Source organism: Perna viridis, chromosome 1 (genome assembly GCF_037379345.1).
Source record: "Perna viridis isolate PV_CMFRI_1.1 ecotype Kerala chromosome 1, ASM3737934v1, whole genome shotgun sequence".
Classification (NCBI taxonomy): Eukaryota; Metazoa; Mollusca; class Bivalvia; order Mytilida; family Mytilidae; genus Perna; species Perna viridis.
The window spans coordinates 39,318,265-39,336,424 of NC_142445.1; the positions used below are offsets into that span (position 1 = coordinate 39,318,265).

Genomic DNA, 18,160 nt, shown 5'->3' on the forward strand with positions numbered 1-18,160 from the left:
AAAAAACAAAAAAAAAACAAACAAACAAAAGAAAGAAAGCCTGAAGACACATAAAATTCGTTCGGGGATAGTATTTTATATTTAAACAATTGTATATTAATCATGCAACAGAACTTTGAAACAGCATTAATGATACTAAATTTAAAACACAAGGAAACAGCTGGAGGGCTATAAAAAACCAAGAAAAAAAAACAAACACATTTAGTATTGAAAGAGTAATCAAGGGAACCAAGGTTATAGCGATAATCAAAAGAATGTAATCCAGGGACGAAGACCAGACATGGGAAACAGACATACACAACAAAGAACGTAGAGTAACTAAAATCATACATACAAAGTAACAAAAGCAAATGAGCAACTCAGACTCCACTAAAAACTGGGAGCATGGACCAGGTGCACCGGTAGGGTAAGCGTCCTCTGCTTTTCTAGAAACACTTGCCGAGTTGCTCATCAAAAAGTCAAATCCGGGGTAGACGAAAGAGGAAAGGAAATCTATGACCCGTTGAACAAATCAGTTTTCATGGTGCAGATGGATACACCGTAACGATCCAGGAGTTCATTTTGACGATCATGAAACTTCTGTAGTGATGACTTCAATCTTGTAGCAACATAACCCTGCTCCAGAAGCCTATTTGTCAGAATTCTAGCGCGATACAAAAAGTCTGCTTAGTTTCGACAAGCTCTGGCATAACGTTTGGACAGTCCATACGCATGTGCTGAAGGGATGTTGCCACAGATGAAAGGAAAGTATGTCGATATGAGGCTGACTTCACAGTGTCTGTAGTATTTTTTATCTCAAGTTCTTGGGGTAGATTTGGTGTATCAAATCACCAAAATTAGGATTGTTTAAAGATAATACGTCGTCTATATAGCGTCATCTAGTTTTAACTGACATTATGAGATCTAGCTATATGATATTCTTTCTTTCTGATCAGATCAGCTATAAGTCAGCCTAATAAGAGTGAAGGAATAGGTCAGCAAGTAAAGGAGCACAATTTGTTCGCATTGGAATGCCGCCCATTTGTTGAAAAACGCGTCAACCACACTGGACAAATATGTTGTCGATTAAAAATTCCAGCATTTTGTATACATCTTCTTCTATATATTTGGAAGATGATCTGGAATTATTTCTTACAAAGTATGAGGAATCTCTACAAAGAACTATATATTTGTATCTAGGTTTTTAAGCTAAGCATGTTTTGTTATATTGTATGAAGACGTATCTCTATGTATTTTATAACATCTAAACAATATTGAGTTATCACTCATGAGATAAGGTAAACACGATAAAAATATAACTACTAAGCAGAAATTAGGACCATCGGGACACAAACGAAAATTGATGAAGTGATAAATCGATATATTTTTTTATTCTTTCTCCAAGATTAAAAAGACAGTTCCAAGAAACGGAAAAGCAAAAAGTGACGGTAAAGTATTAGTTTTCTAGATTTAATTATAACTTGCTCTCTTTTATCAAAGAATACAAGATTTTTAAATATAAAACATTTTTGATCATTCAACTAAAACTTAATAAAACTTTCTGATTCGATGATATTATAACGTAAGGTTATGAATAAGATAAACGAGATATAGAATATTATATTGCATTATAACACCTTTATTGCCATCAAAAAAAGTTTGTTAGTACTATATATATATATATATATATATGTATATAAACAAAAGGACATTTAAGGGACAACTTTTGTATAAATTAAGTGTATTTATCGGGAAAAATGAGGTCTTTTGTGAGAAAATAAGGACCATTTTTTCTTTATTTTACTCCACAATCATTCACACACACTTTTAGCAATTATTCTGTGACCACGAATTGAGGCCGATTCATTAGGCCAATATTGACTGTATCCGCCCATGGCTGTATAACCATCTTCTGGCAGATTTTTGTCAGTATATGAAATTACTATACCGTATAGTGGAGTTTTTTTTACGAGTTTCCAATTTTCGTTATATTGGCGTGATTCGGAGAAACGTGAAAATAATAGCTCGACATATTTATGGCCAGATAAGTTGTCTTGTTAACCATGTCTATAGACGTAAAAAATACAAATTGCGAACATTTTATACCTATATTCAAAATGCATATCGTGTATTTGGCACCCCAAAATAACCCGCTATATAGTAGTTAGAATACCGATATTTTTTCAGTTATCCGATTTAAAAGGTACACTGCAATTGAAGAAACCAAAGAAATCTGTAGATTTGATATTTAAATTAAAAATTTAAGAATTTTCAACTAAACATTAGGAAAAAAAGGGCCATCACAAGATAGGAAGGAATTTTAGTAAAAAGGGAGAATGTAAAGCATGAATACTAATGTTATTAGTAATAATAGTATTGTATTAAGACATATAGAGAAGTAAACTGTTAATTATCGGTCGCTAACTGAGTTGAATGGCATTGCATTGTTGGCTTTCAACGACAATCTATTAACTAATTAATTACTTTCCGTAAACATAGCAATTTGAAATACATATTCAGTTGTAGTCGTCAATTCTTAATATGTTTAGAATCTTTAAGGCAGTACATGTTTAAGTATCAGTCTCTGTTAGAATCAGGCAGTGGGTGAAACATGGTATGAAAAAAACCATCATTTTGAAAGTTTAATTTGACTATACTTACTCCATCAGAATCGAGAGAAACGATAAGATTTTCCATATCACTTTGGTAAATTTAGTTATAATTTTATCAAGGGCTGATAACTCTGTTAAAAGCATATTTGTTCTGACGTTCTATTGAAAAATATCTGAGCAAATCAAGTGATTTCAAATAATGTTTTTTTTTTTAAATACAGAAAGCACCATTTAGTGAAATCCTATTATGAGATCGATGGGTTTTTGACATGCATGTTTCTGATATTTCCCTTGCATGATTCTTACAATTTTTTACACTTAATCCCATCGGTAGATGAAGATGGAACAGTTTATAACCCAACATATGGAGTTATGGAAGCTGACGATAACAAGGTTATAACTGTAAGTATTAAACCAAACTATATTTTTGCATGAAAAACGCCGTAAGCGAAAGCAAATCGTCGACCGGTAGTGAAGTTGGAAATATATTGGGAAGATAATGCAGATCTTATAAAAACAATTTATAGGCATTGATATGTTGCTTTTTGTCATAACTAAACTGCATACTTAAAGGTTAAAACTTTAAAAATATAATATTATTTACATATGTAAAGTAATGGCAACTACCAGTACATACATACCTAAAATTGTATGTGTTTTATGCTTCTTGTAGATAAAATTTCTCTACTGCGCATATATTCATGCGTAAACGAGTTGTATTTACATGGCTAAACTAAAAAAAGAGCGTTTCAACCTTTTGTATTGTCCTTTCAATCAGTAATTACGTCGCCTCGCATTGTAATTAATTAGAAGGGAACTGAAAAAATATGCGTACCTTGCACTCATATGTTTTGCGTTTATTTATGACATAAATCATATATGTAAAATGATGAACTGTGTCAACATCTGTTGCTCTTGAAACGCCCTTGCTAAAGAACGCACAGCTAAAGGTTAACGTCTCCAGATTGAGAAAGAAAAAAAATGATACTGAAATATTAATTTTGGATTTTGGTTCAAAATAATTGAATTCAAAAATATATTTCCTCAAGTCAGTTCTTCTATACCAATGTCAATAAACTCGACTTTGAATATGTATTAGTTTTCCATTTTTTTTACCCTTATTTTAAATCAAGAACCAACTACATAGGTAGACAGTAGTGTAGTGTAGCATATTGTAGCATTTGTTCTTCCAATCTTTCTCCAACTTAACCATAAAAAGTTGATGAAACAAAATGCAAAGTCATGCCCCTTTGTTAGCTTTGTGAATTGTGAAGCTCAAGGATTACCATTTTATCTATTTTTAATAGTTCACGCACGGAAAGTATACAAAGTTTGAGTCGTAATGATGGAGATTGAGATTTGAAAATGTATCTTTCCGCGGTAGGTAGTTTCATGTGATGAAAATGCAATTAACTTCAGTACAAAATAATTTTAATCTGATTTATATCTGCTTGAACCTTTGCGATTTATTGAAACGTTTTCAACGTAAAATCACCTTCAAGATGATACCTTTCCGCAAATATTTGTTTTATATTCACCTTTGAAAATTCACCCTTTAATGTCTTTGTAAAAATTAACTCTTGCGACTATTGCGCTTGCACCCTAACACTGATATTGCAGCATATTGCAAACCTTGCAGCTGACGCCTCTTGCGCAACTAACCGTTTTTGTTTGTGGCATGCATAATTTACACCTCAGCGTTATTAACAGTTTCCTAGTTACATAATATCTCTGAAATGCAAAAAAAAAAAAAAAAAAAAATGTTGTCACGTTCAAACTGATTTAATTTGTTTTATTTGCATGTCAATCTATAAGGAGTTCATAAGCTGACATTTTTTATACTGTGAAACCTGTTTTATCCGAAGTCATTTTGTGTTAGTTCGATTAAGACATGCGTTCGGTTTACAAATGTTAAAAAAGTACCAGTCTATAAAAAAATCAGACGCTGTCCATATTAAAGTGATTCATAGCGAAGAAAAACCCACCGAACAAACAATGATTGTTCAACTAACATATACTATATTTTTACCTAACATTTGTTCTTTTCAGATTCAGATATGTATTTCTGAGAAAATCATACATTTATCTCCCACTGAAATCCACCAAGTCGAACAAAATCAAGAACAATAACTCTTGCAAAGTGCTAATTTCATGCACAATCTACATAAAGTTTATCTCAAAAGCGCAACACCCAAATGAAAAACTATGAACGGTTATATGGTCTGTAACTGATTTTGAATAAGAAATAAAAGTGAATTCGGTGAATTGTTTGACATGCATGAATCACCTCCTGTCTGATTTTTATAAAGACTGATACTTAAATATTGATATAAAAGGACTTTTAAAAGTATCTGGTTTAAAAGCTTTTCAGATTATTTAGGATTCAGTTTACGGGTTTCACTGTATTAAATTGTACCAATTACGTATCGAAGTGTTGTGTCATTCTCCGTGTACACCCAATCCAGTGAGACCCGCAATTCACTGATCATATGAAGGAAGCATTCAGCGAAGACTAGTGCAAAATGTGATTCATGGTTGGAAAGCCTACATATTTTTTTTTTTACATTTTGTTTTAAATATCATAGTAAATAGAAATTGTCATGTGGGTTGTCAAATAACCCGTGTTCTTAGGAGATAAAATTTATAAAGAATGTACTGGGGAATTAAAAATGAAGGGAGATTACTCTTTAAATGGCATCAAAATACAAAAGACACTACTGGATTTCCAATGTGAAGTATCTCCTAAGAGCAGATAGATTGGAATGAATAATTATACATTTTATCGAATAGACTTATCAAGTTGCTTTACGATGAAATGAAAAATGAAAAATACATAGCCCTTTTTTTACGTGTATCACATTTTACAAAAATTTATTCTTACGAGGACTGCTACTTAAAAAAAATATAAATGTATTTGCTTAAAAATGAGAAAAAGACAGAAATGTTTTCTATATTTACAACTATAGTGTTGTCTTCGACAGGTAGGACACATCTGCGCTATTATACTGGCAACCTCAAAAGGGCATGTTTTTTAAAGTAGAAATTTTTATTAAATTTCATTAAGGAAATTGTTGTTTTTCTTAAAAAAAGCTTTCGAAATACACACAATTATCACATTATGTTGGTGTTGTTTGAATAAAAAATAAATGGTTTTCATTTTTCGCAAATGCTTTGTTGTTCTTTTTAAAAAGATATTTTGTTAAAATGCGATTTATATTGCTTCTCAAAGTCAAGTGCAAGTAATTGAAATTTAATATTCTGCTTGGGACCCACATTTGATGTTGAGTTTTAAGTGTAAACTATTTTCCTCATTCACAGAAATTAAAAAAAAATGAGAAACAGCACTAAGGACTAAGACACGGTATGTGTGTAATGAACACTTCCTTAAACATAACAAAGGAATTGTGAAAAAAAAAATGTTTCAGATGTGGATATAGAGCATTACTTTCAAGGACTAGAGAGATACTAAGATATACCTAGAACTATAAAAAGATTTCAAACTATGTCAAACTTTGCATTGGCAAAGTACTGTTTTTTACTCACCTATTTGCTTATTACACTTGATGACAGGACATTTTTCATTGCGGGTTTACACATGGAAACAGTGTACAAAATTTGTTATATTGACATAGAAGTAGATTTTTTATTTCATTTTAATACAGCTCATATTATTAGTTGATGTTTTGTGTGAATGCTTTTTGTGATATCAATATTAAATAGAAAGTTAACATAAGTAAAAGTGCAGTTGACATAATTGCACTAGTGCCAATATGGAATTCCGTGAGGGAAGTGTCAAACCAAGGAAAACTAAAAAAAAAAAAAAAAGAAAACTATTCCTTGGTTACATACTAAAAACCTTTCAGTTATATGGTGTGTCTCGTGCTAGGCAAAGTTGACAAAGACGTGTTGTATAACATTTAACTCAATACAAAAGCAGTAAATATTGGGCAATGGAAATATCATATTATAGAAAATACATAACGCAACAATTGTACTTCTGAAGAATAATGCAGGGTATTTTATGGTCGAAAGATTAATGTGGTATATATTTAGACTCTTCAACAAGTCTCGATTGTAAATTGGAGACATTTTATAATCATCTTGTCATCGTTATTAATTTCGTTTCTGTTTATTTTTCAAAACAAAAACAATTCAATTGCAAATTCTCACATCATCTGATTTAAACATTACTTGAATACCAGTTTTATATATTGTAAATTTCGATATGCTGTACACGTGTTTCAAGAAGTAGCCTTTCACCAGCAGCATTAAAATTAGATACGTATGAAGATCATAATCAAAATATTGAAGTTTCAAATTATTTCTCCGACAAAGTTTGAAATACACAGCATATTCTAATACAACTTTTGGGATTACGCAGCATATTTCTAACACAACTTATGGGATTACAAAGCATTTTTCTTCGACAATTTTTGGGATTACTTAGCATACATCGAAGGTCAATAACTGCAATATTATTAACAATAAATAAAAAATATAACAAAGAAAACCAGTTACAATTACTAAACTTCATAAAAGTGCGCCCTTTTGTATTTCGACCTCATAACCAAACTTTTTGGAGACGAAAAATATTTGTGTCACATCGGTCTTGAGGTTGGAAATAAGATTTCAAATTCGAGACTGTTTACGTTGCTACGAGAAATTTGAAATTGAACAAAGCCGTATCTAACTTTGTAGTATTTGTAGAAATAAATCAATGATTATGTAAGGAGAGAACTACAAATACTTTTACAATTGTCACACTAGATGCTTCGTATGGAAAGTCTACGTCCATTCAATGAAAATGGTAGATAAATTACTTCTAAAATAATTTTTTTTACATTTTTGTTAATATTTTGCACTTAAATCTACCTGTTTATATCTACTTGTTCATGATATGAAATTTTAGGTGTTCTTTAGAAGTTTGAAATAGATAAATCCAAAGACAGCGGTTCAGGCTGTCAAAAATAGTGTTGTTTCTTTACATACAATACCATTGTGCATTTTATTATAAAAATGGATTTGGTTAATGTTTCATTATGTTTATGATACACTATCATACATGTATACATGTATATACTTTCTGTACAGACATTCAAATTAATGTAAATATATTTTAAATTTTGTTATCATTTGTATTTAACCTGGCTTCTGCCTGGTAAAATATTTGTTAAAAGATGTTACTATATTGTTGTTATAAAATACCAAGGCTTTGTTGTTCAACTTGTCATTAACATTTATTAGAAATTAAAGTTAATTTTGTATTTAACTTCTTGTTCAACTTGTTATTAGTTTTAATGAATCATTACAAATGCTTATCATGTCATGAAATTTTATTCAGCCAGCCACTAGACATGAATAAAACTTTCATCACATGATTAAAATATCAATTATATAGTATTGGTGGGCGCGTTTTCAACGAACGGTCGGCATTCTAATGGGAACAAATTGTGCTCCTCTACTTGCTGACCCATTTCTTCACTCTTATGAAGCTGACTTTATAGCTGATTTGATCCGAAAGAAAGAATATCGTATAGCTAGATCCTTTAATCTCAGTTTCCGCTATATAGATGACGTATTATCTTTAAACAATCCTAATTTTGGGGATTTGATATATCGCATCTACCCAAAAGAACTAGAGATAAAGGATACTAGACACTGTAAAGTCAGCCTCTTATCTGGACCTACACTTAAAAATCGATGGTAAAGGAAATCTATTGACCAAACTTTACGACAAATGTGATGATTTTTCATTCAAAATTGTCAACTTTCCTTTCATCTGTAGCAACATCTCTTCAGCACCTGCGTATGAAGTGTCCATTTCACAACTCATACGTTATGCCAGAGCTTGCCGAGACTACGCAGACTTTTTGTATCGAGCTAGAATTCTAACAAATAGGCTTCTGGAGCAGGGTTATGTTGCTATAAGATTGAAGTCATTACTACAAGTTTTATGGTCGTCATCATGAACTCGTGGATTGTTACGGTTTATCCATCTGCGCCATGAAAACTGATTTGTTCAAAGTGTCATTGATTTCCTTTCCTCTTTCGTCTACCCCTGACTTGACTTTTTATGAGCAGCTCTGCTAGAAAAGCAGAGGACGCTTACCCTACCGGTGCACCTGGCCCATGCTCCCAGAGTCCGAGTTGCTCATTTGCTTTTGTTACTTTGTATGTATGATTTTAGTTACTTTATGTTCTTTGTTGTGTATGCCTGTTTCCATATCTTGTCTTTGTCCCTGGATTACATTCTTTTGATTACCGCTATAACCTTGGTTCCCTTGATTTCTCTTTAAAAAACGCATCGGGGTAAAAACTATGTTTTTAGTAAAACCCGGTGAAAGAGTTATCCCCCACTGAAATTGATACATTGTAAAAAAAGTTTGAATGTTATAAGTAAGTGAAAGAGAATGTATTTTAATTATATGTTGTTAGCCACTACAACATGAAAATATGTTTGATAAGTTCATGACTATGAAACAAGTGAAAGTGTTAACAAAATCATTCGGAAATGACCCTAGTACAGTTTTGCCGTTGTTTTACTACTGTATATAACGTGTTTTTGTCACATGAAAATGTATGCTACTTCATCAATATATGGTTATATTGATATTACAGAGAGTGCCAGAAGCTGATATTATGGAATCCACTTGCATTTTAATCATTTAATTAAAATTTAATACCATGATTGACAATGATATAATAAACAAAACTTTGATTTAATAATCACTTAATTTTGTTTTAATTTAGTTCGTCAAAATTGATTACAATATAATTTAAATGACGAGGTGTACAATGTTAACAGACCCCAATAAAAAAAGAGCAAATATGGGGAAATTCTAGTCCATTGAAGGTGAAAAAAGGAAACATAGACGATTTACATACATGTTGTATACAATATAGCAAACAATAAAGCACAAACAAAATCAACGCCATCACATGATTGTATTTAAAACAAAACTTATAATTGCGAAAATACCCTTGTGAGTCATGAGATTTGTCTTTTGTAGCTTGTAGCTTGTCTGACACAGTTTGTCAAAGGACATACACCACTGTAGCTAGTAAGGTTCAAGTTCGGTTGGTTATCAATCCGGTGACGTGAAATCTAATTGAAAAATATCTTGTCTCGTTTGTGGGGTAGAAACTTCATATCAGTAAACGAAATTGTGAAGACGGCTGTAAAACCTCCGTATTGTTGATATATACACAGGCTGAAAATACCCTTGCATAATTAAGAGGTTTATTTGACGGTACCCATGCTCTACAGTAACGGATCAACTGTGACAATTAATACCTCATATGCTTGAGATGCTTGTGTATTGCTATTAAAAAGGGGGAAGTTTACAATTTAAAACAATAATATGGAACTCATTTGTCCTAAAGTTTGGATCTTAAACATCCTGTATGATATGTATACGAATAAAGGTCAAGGTAAGAAGTACTCAAACTCATTTGCAAGTCAGTAATATCGGTTGAACAATGACGTAACGTGATAACGCATGAAAGCTAATCATAAAACGACATGCATTTTATCACTCGAACTGTATACAGATCGTATAAAGTATCATTATATAAATGGATAGACTGAGGTTTGGTTTTAACCTATGGATACATGTATGCTATACGTAAATATGTGAAAGTTGTAGGCAAAAAAGTGAAAAAAAGTTATTCAATTACATTTTAACTGTCATTTGAGATACCAGGTATGATAAACATGTACTAATAGCCCATGTCAGGTATGATAAACATGTACTACAAGCCCATGTCAGGTATGATAAACATGTACTACAACCCCATGTCTTTCCTCAATGGTATATGTCGACTTGCTTTTTATTTTTGTGCGTTCCGGTTAAGAAATGACCTTCTTTGTCTGTTCAGGAGAACAAAAATATAAGTTTAAGTGTGATTGGCAGATTGACAGACTTGAAGAACACAAATTTTCATCAATAAGTTAAATATGACAAAATCTTGTTACGGTACATTGTCAGAATGACCATGCAATCGAATTCATTGTCCATCTATCTACATATTCATCGAAAGATAAGGACAATGAACCAGTAATTGTTTTAATTAAGAAGAAAGAGGAGACAAAAATAATAAAGGCAAAATGTCATAAACTGAGCTAAGATAAAATCCCCAATGCATATCATTTGATATATCATTTTATTTCCGCCATTATAATTTGGATAAAACACACCCCTGTCGAGTCTCGTTTTAAACTGAGTCCATTGGAAATTATCCATAACGCAGTACAATAAGTGTGAGAGTCAAATGTTTTCCTAGGCTTGCTTCCCCCCCCCCAAAAAAAAAGAGTTTATTTGTAAACACATATATAAAAATATTTGTGTAATAGGTACAAAGTACGTACAAAGTATTGGGAATTCTTGGAAATAGACTAATAGTTGTAGTTGAGTATAATTTTGGAAAAAAAACTCGCATTTAATTTACTACTAATGGTTAAATTAGATTTAAGATAGTTTTGTGTATAAATATATATCTTATTAACCAACTTACGTTCGATACTTTAGTAAGCTTAAGGAATTAAGCTTTACATGAAAAAAGGATGAAATATCCTAGTAATACTAAATATTCATAATAAAACATGATATAGTAAAAAATAAATAAGAACTTGATATAATGAGAGCAACTCACAAAGAGAATACCACTGCACTGAGATGGAGTTAAATGTTCAATATAAAAGCATTAAGTTGAATTATCATCCTTTGGGGTCCTCCGGCAATTAAGGTTTTCAACTTTTCTATAATATTTCATTAAAATCGTTTTAGGAGGAGGTACTTGTACGCTTACTATGTTCTTGCACATGAAATACCTTTAAACTGAATTATTTCCCGTTTAAATGCTTCTACAGAAATTAATTTTCTTCATGTGGATCTAGTACGGAGTCCGACCTTCCCTTCAAACCACAAAATTTCTCGGTGGCTTAGGAGCAATTGTGCTTAAAACGTTTCAGCATATTGATCCTTAAAACTGGATTGTCTCCTGGAATCCTCTCATGCAAGAGTATTTTTACTATTTTATGCAAATCAAACTTTGATGCCCAACATTCCTGTCAAATTTTGGATGGTCTACCGTTTGAGTTCTTCATGTACAAATAATGGTGACAATAAAATTACTGAGGCAAGTAACTGCATACTCAAGGCAAGTTTATATTAAATCTGACAAAATAGATATTACAGCACCAGAGTAGCTGATACCACAATGGTCCTGACTTGGTACAGGCATTTCAGACGGGTTAAAGCTAGGTTTTACAGTGAGCCAAACCTCCCTTTTCCATTGCGGCGTGAATATACCGGTGGCGATTAAATATATTTTGCATGCTATAGTGTCATAATCACTAAGTCAGTGGTCATAGCAGAACATTTGTCTTTCTTCACCGAGAATTGATTACTAAATCAACGGATACCAAATATTCCCATAATAATTTATCTAAATACCTTGAGTAGATAAGGAAGAGATGCGCTTATGATGTTTATTTTTTTCATCCCTTTTTAAGTTGAATTGTTCCTCTAGTTTCCCTCTGCAATAATTACAATTTTTTAAGCACATCTTCAGATGATGCCCAACCTACCATTATTTATTACTACATAAATATGTGGCTTCATTCTAGGAGTTTATCCAATGTCAAAATACTTTGCTCTTGTGATGTTTACTTTAATTGACGTTAATCATAATTTGATTAGAAAATCAACCCGCCCATCACTAAAATTAAAAATAGAATTATTTGAAAAAAATCAATAATCATTGAGAAAATACATATAATACATAGGAAAATCGTTTGGTTACCGTGAATAACTAAACTATAACTAATTTTCTGGAGAACGCATGAAAAGTAGCAGTATTTGTAAGAATCATGCAAATTATGTAATATGTAATACACCTTAAAAAAGTCTACACATTTTAATTTTTGTAATATGTTGTTTTGTGGGTCTGTATGATAAAATGTAATATCATTTAATCCTTGACTTTTTATGAACAACTCAGTGGGTGTTTCTAGAAAAGCAGATGTTCTTTGTTGTGTATGTCTGTTTTCCATGTCTGGTCTTTGTCCCTGGATTGCATTCTTTTGATTACCGCTATAACCTTGGTTCCCTAGATTACTCTTTTTAATTTGTCTGCTGTTAGGAGATAACCCATATAGGAAATCCAGTAGCTTTTATTGTATTTTAGTGTCATTTACAGTTATCCCCCTTAATTTTGAATTCTACAATACATTCTACATAAGTGTATGAGTTAAATGAAAACCCACATATTAATTCATGTTAACTATTACATTTTTAACAAAATATAAAAAATGAAAATATTTAAGCTCTCCAACCATAAATCACATTTTCCATGATTTTTACCCGGAGTCCTATTTAATAGATTTAACTCGTAAAGAAATTAAGAAGTAACCACTTTATAACCAAGAAGTTCCAGTAACAGCCAATCAAACCGCCCTTACTATTACACATGCGTGTAATTGCATTCTAGTTTATAGTGACTGAAAGGAAAGTCATGAGGCTATTACAGGGGATGATATTACTTTATTTCTGTTATCTTTCGACACAGGTAAGTAGAAACCAAAATCAAACTCATAGTTAGGTATTGTCATAAACATTTGCATTATATGTAGGATTGATATATTATATTGTTATTGCTCCTTTTCTCCGGTTTAAACAGCGATACAAAACATTTACATATACCAAGCGAATGCAGATCAAAACGTCAAAAACCCACACATTTTACGGAGATATATTATGTTTCAAGAAATTCATTTTTTTTAAGTAATGTTATTTATTAATGAAGTTAATAACTGTTAGTTGATTTATGATTTTCTGATGTTAAAGCTTTCCTGACAAACAAACAAAAAATTGAAAGTAGTGTAAAAAATGTTATTGGAACATCCAAAAGGTAATAAGGTATAGTTTGGTAAATTGATAGAGTGGAACCGAAACTGTTTCCACTGCAGACAGGTATGGGTGTATCAAGGTTTAAAAACGTTAAAGGTGATTTGTGTCTCGTTTAGACAGGGTTTTGGATTATTCAGGATTCAGTTTTGACAGATTTTACTATATAAAGGTTTAATTCTCGAAAAGAAAGACAATTGTCCCCACTTTGAATTCTGATTCACACCGGAATATATTCATAACGTCTTCTATTGTTCTCATCCATCTTTGTGTTTCGGTCTTATATACAATTAAAACAAAATGCTAGAAAATTTAAATCAAGAAAAATACAGGAAACTTTTACCCAAAATAAACTGACGCAGATTATGCCACAATAGGGACTCACTTAAGGACTAAGTGGACTTAAAGTGTAATATTAAAAACAACATATCATGTTTAAGTTGTATAATCTGAAGTGTCGTGGGAAGGAACAAAATGCCCTAAGCGCCTCTCATATCGTGCATTGTTTTGATATATTGTACTATTCATCTTAGCAATCAACTTTCGCATTTCAAAGAGTATTAACGGTAAATTCAGTACCAACAATATTTTCAAACAAACGAAAACATTTTTAACTTTGTTTAATTACATGTATAATGAATCGTCTGTTATAAAATCCGTTTTTATCCTCGAAATGATCCGTAGCCTTATCCTCGATTTTTTTTATTTTAAATTTCATGCAGTTAAGCCATATTTGTATTTATCACCTAAAAATCCTACTGTTAATGACATTCACTTCCTTAATTATTGAAATTATTTATCAACAAAATATATTTTATAGGATTGTACTTAACTATCATGATATGTTTTTTTTTGTCGAGGTTAAGGGTTAAAATAATTTCCTGGGTAAGAATATTTAGAATTTAACATAGATAGCGATTACATTTTGACCATGCCCCCCCCACCCCCAAGTCGCACCTTTTACATTGTTAAGTTCAATATATAGTTAACCGCCCTCCAAAATAGTATAAAAACAAAATTCATTATTTTCACACACAGGCTCACAACCCCTGTTTGATTGCTAACATCCTGTATTCTTTGTGCGATTTATGTATCATACAGAGTGAACTTGATACTTGATATATATATATCAAGTATCAAGTTCACTTTCATCCTTACATTGCGTTAAAAATGAGTAAATGAAAACACACACACACACACACACACACACACACACACACACACACACACACACACACACACACATGTTGCACTCATGAGGAATCCTTGGTATACCGTTAAACAAATGAGATCCGTGACATATATATTTTTTTCATACCAAAACATTTGCAATTTAATAAGGAATTGGTACTAATATGGGTACTATCATGTGCAACGTATATTTGAAATAGAGGCATATTGAAAAAATAATAAGTAAACAATTGGATTTGTCTTTGTAAATTTCCCGCTATTTTATCGTAAGTAAAACTCGTTTGTCAAGAAAACAAAATGCTTGACCCCATTTTTTTAAATAAGAAAATCTGGGTGTGTACCATTTTGTATCGCCCCATTTTAACTGAACAGTAGTTTTTTGACCATCCTAATATCAGAAATAATCAAATACAATGCGCTCCATAACACTGTAAAAGAGAGCCACTGAAATATGACTGTATGACATGGATTGTAAATTACATTAACAATGAACATTAATGCATTTCTACTTCAGAAAGAAGACAAAAGAGAGAAGAAAACACTGGGTATTTGTAGGATTACTTAAGAACCGAATATTTCGTTTTTGTTGTTTCACCTGCGTGTAAGGAGTTAAACGTGGGCCATACCGCTTCATGTAAAAAGTGCGCAAGTGGTAAACGCTTTACATGCCAATGAAACATCGAACATTAAACACATTTTGAACGGCAGCAGTCTGTCCCCTGTATTGTGGGCGTGGCCTATATGAATAGTTGGAAGATGTGTTTCATCGCCTCATTAAACATTATCTAAAAAGTATTCTACGAGATTAATATATATATATATATATATCAGTGATTTACCGATTGTTTCCAGTAAAAACTTTATTCGATAATTCACATAGAGAAATAAATTCGGTAATATCACTCCCGGACCTTTCCCGCTATAACGTCACAACATGAATATTATTCCGCCGTTCACAAAATTAATGTTAAAAATAGCAATGAATAATGGAGGAAATCTATATAATAAATAGAGTAATCACCTGGTAATCGTGAATAATCTAAATATGATCACCGTGTCAAGGACAAGTTCAGCATACTCCTCAAATCTAGGCTTTCTTCGACACTCGTGGTGATATTTTAGTTATTCACTCTTTCCAATTAACTATCCTATCATCATCTTATTTTAATGATATACTCCGTAGATGTAATTATTTTCTTATGAACTCCGACTGTGAAAACAGTAAACTTCAGGATTTTGTTAGAGTTGATTTTTACTCTAATTTTCAAAACGTGTCATTTTCTGAATCGCAGGGCACTTTAATGGAAATTAAAATGAGCATTATTTAAACGTAATACTACGTTTCGTTGTGATATCCCTTAAACAGACCGTAAATAAAATGATGCACAAAGACTCACAATTCGTACTTATGGTTTTACCAAAGACATTGGTTTTACGCCTTTATATCAAAGTGTTCATTTCCGGTATCTGTTGGAATTAAACTGTAGCATGTAATGCTAAAAGAATAAAAATATGGAATCTTTCAAGATTGTATTTGAAACTTGTGATATCCCATTTCGTATTGAAGTGACGATAGAGCCTTCATTCATGTTAATATGATATCGACTTATCGACACGTTTTCCATCGTAACCAGAAACCAGTTTTATTTTTTTATTTTGTTTACAGACAAAAACGTGTGCGCAAATGATAATTTCGACACGTGTCCACAGATTTGTGAAAACGCATTTGGAGGTTTCATCTGTAAGTGTTGGCAAGGCTATAATGGTAATGGAAGAAATTGTAAAATTGATCTTGGACAAATAGGTACGTATAATTGTTACTTCAATGTATATGATAGCCTGTCCGTGTAACATAATAGTATACAGTTGTTAAATGGGTTGGATGCAATAGACCAGAATATTTGTCCTGAGGTACTGAGAATGATCAAGTGTTCTATTGCACGAGGCCAAATGTTCTGGTCTATTGCATCCAACCCATTTAATAACTGTTTTATTACCTAATTTGTAATATAATAAAGAATGGAAATGGGGAATATGTCAAAGAGACAACCATTTGACCAGGAATTGGAAATTGACCGCTCCATGTTTGCGAATTGGCAGACGAGAGTCACATCTACGTTTTTACACACGAGTTTTTTGTGTGTAAATTCCAATTCAATGAAGCGCTTAAAAAAGTTCAACCTATCAAAAGGCTTAGATAAAGGTCATGATGGGGTCACTGCAATAGACTCCTCAAGGAAACTATTGCACCGTCCAATAGTACACCGACAGTGCAATAGATCGCCCTGTCCTGAATAAACTTTGAAAATAGAGAAAAATGTGTGTATATTTAATAAACAAGATAAAACCTTATAATTAGGTAATAAAAATGCATATTTCTATATGAATTTACAAGAAGACTAAATGTACACAGTGTATTATTACATGTATGATCTCCTTTCGACATTATGAAATGCATCTGGTGTATTGTTCTTCTTTATTGACTATAAGTATTTAAAAATTACGGGACAACAGGAACTTCGGTCATTTGATTTTTTTCAGGAGCAGCATTAAAATCAATTGTTGTAGCAGTTGAAATCAAAATAGTACATTTCAACGAATGTTCAGATAACGCACATTGTACAAACAAGTTTGCAGAACAATTTACCACAATAGTAAGTGTAAAGACTGATCATTATGCATTGAAATCAATGATTGACACAAAAACTTATCTTCTATTTCTATATTTTACAAAATCAAATGGTGTGCTGTAAGGTTAACATTGATAGTAACGACTATGCCTGACATACGTTGTACCATCTCTGATGTACCAACTCTGTTGTACCTCACGATTTAAGTTTTCTTTTTCTATGAAATCTTCCCGTCTCATATTTTAGCACTAGGTAAAACAAATTTAATCCATAACACCTGTAGAAAAACATAATTTTGTAAACAGACACAAAATCACTTTTGAAAGAGAATATTTTTATCTGTCCCTTACATTATTTTGACTTTTCGCAATATCATAAACATACAATAAATAATCTGATTTACTGTCAACCATAATCTAGAATTACTTCCATAGGCCTCCACATCCCATAAATGTGGTATCTTCTTTCCTTTGCATTATCTTCAACAATTTTTAAAAACGGTCTGTGTCTTGTAAGATGCGGTAACTGCTCATCAACCTGGAGCACATGATTTCACATTGTTTTTTTTTTGTTTAGCAAAATTATGCTTCTTGTTTCTGTGCGTGCTTTATTTCTTTTTTGTTATTTGTTACGTGTTCTTCGTATTTGGTAATACGTTCCACGTTCTGCTGCTGAACGGACAATTTTAAATTCAACACTTTGTGTCCCTCCTCTATTTATGCAATTATGACGAATGACTTTTCAAACCTTGCAAAATTGAGGGGCAAAATGTGTTGTTAACACACATTATTTTTCACTTTTTTGTGATACACAGTTTAAGCTACTCCAAACAGTAAATTCG

At 31.9% G+C, this 18,160-nt stretch overlaps 1 protein-coding gene across 6 annotated transcripts in view; it reads left to right on the top strand.

The window, feature by feature from the left end:
• Nucleotides 1-18,160, top strand: part of LOC148628704 (uncharacterized) — a 96,199-nt gene that overhangs the window by 46,006 nt on the left and 32,033 nt on the right. For all 6 annotated transcript variants that reach the window (XR_015924262.1, XM_088592812.1, XM_088592820.1 and 3 more), the window contains 5 exons: nt 1,385-1,427; nt 2,926-2,993; nt 15,204-15,234; nt 16,356-16,493; nt 17,231-17,343. Coding sequence is in view for 5 of the 6 variants with exons in the window: in XM_088592812.1 (XP_088448938.1) it covers nt 1,385-1,427; nt 2,926-2,993; nt 15,204-15,234; nt 16,356-16,493; nt 17,231-17,343 (393 nt within the window). In the remaining variant the exon portion in view is untranslated. The remainder of the gene's footprint in view (nt 1-1,384; nt 1,428-2,925; nt 2,994-15,203; nt 15,235-16,355; nt 16,494-17,230; nt 17,344-18,160) is intronic.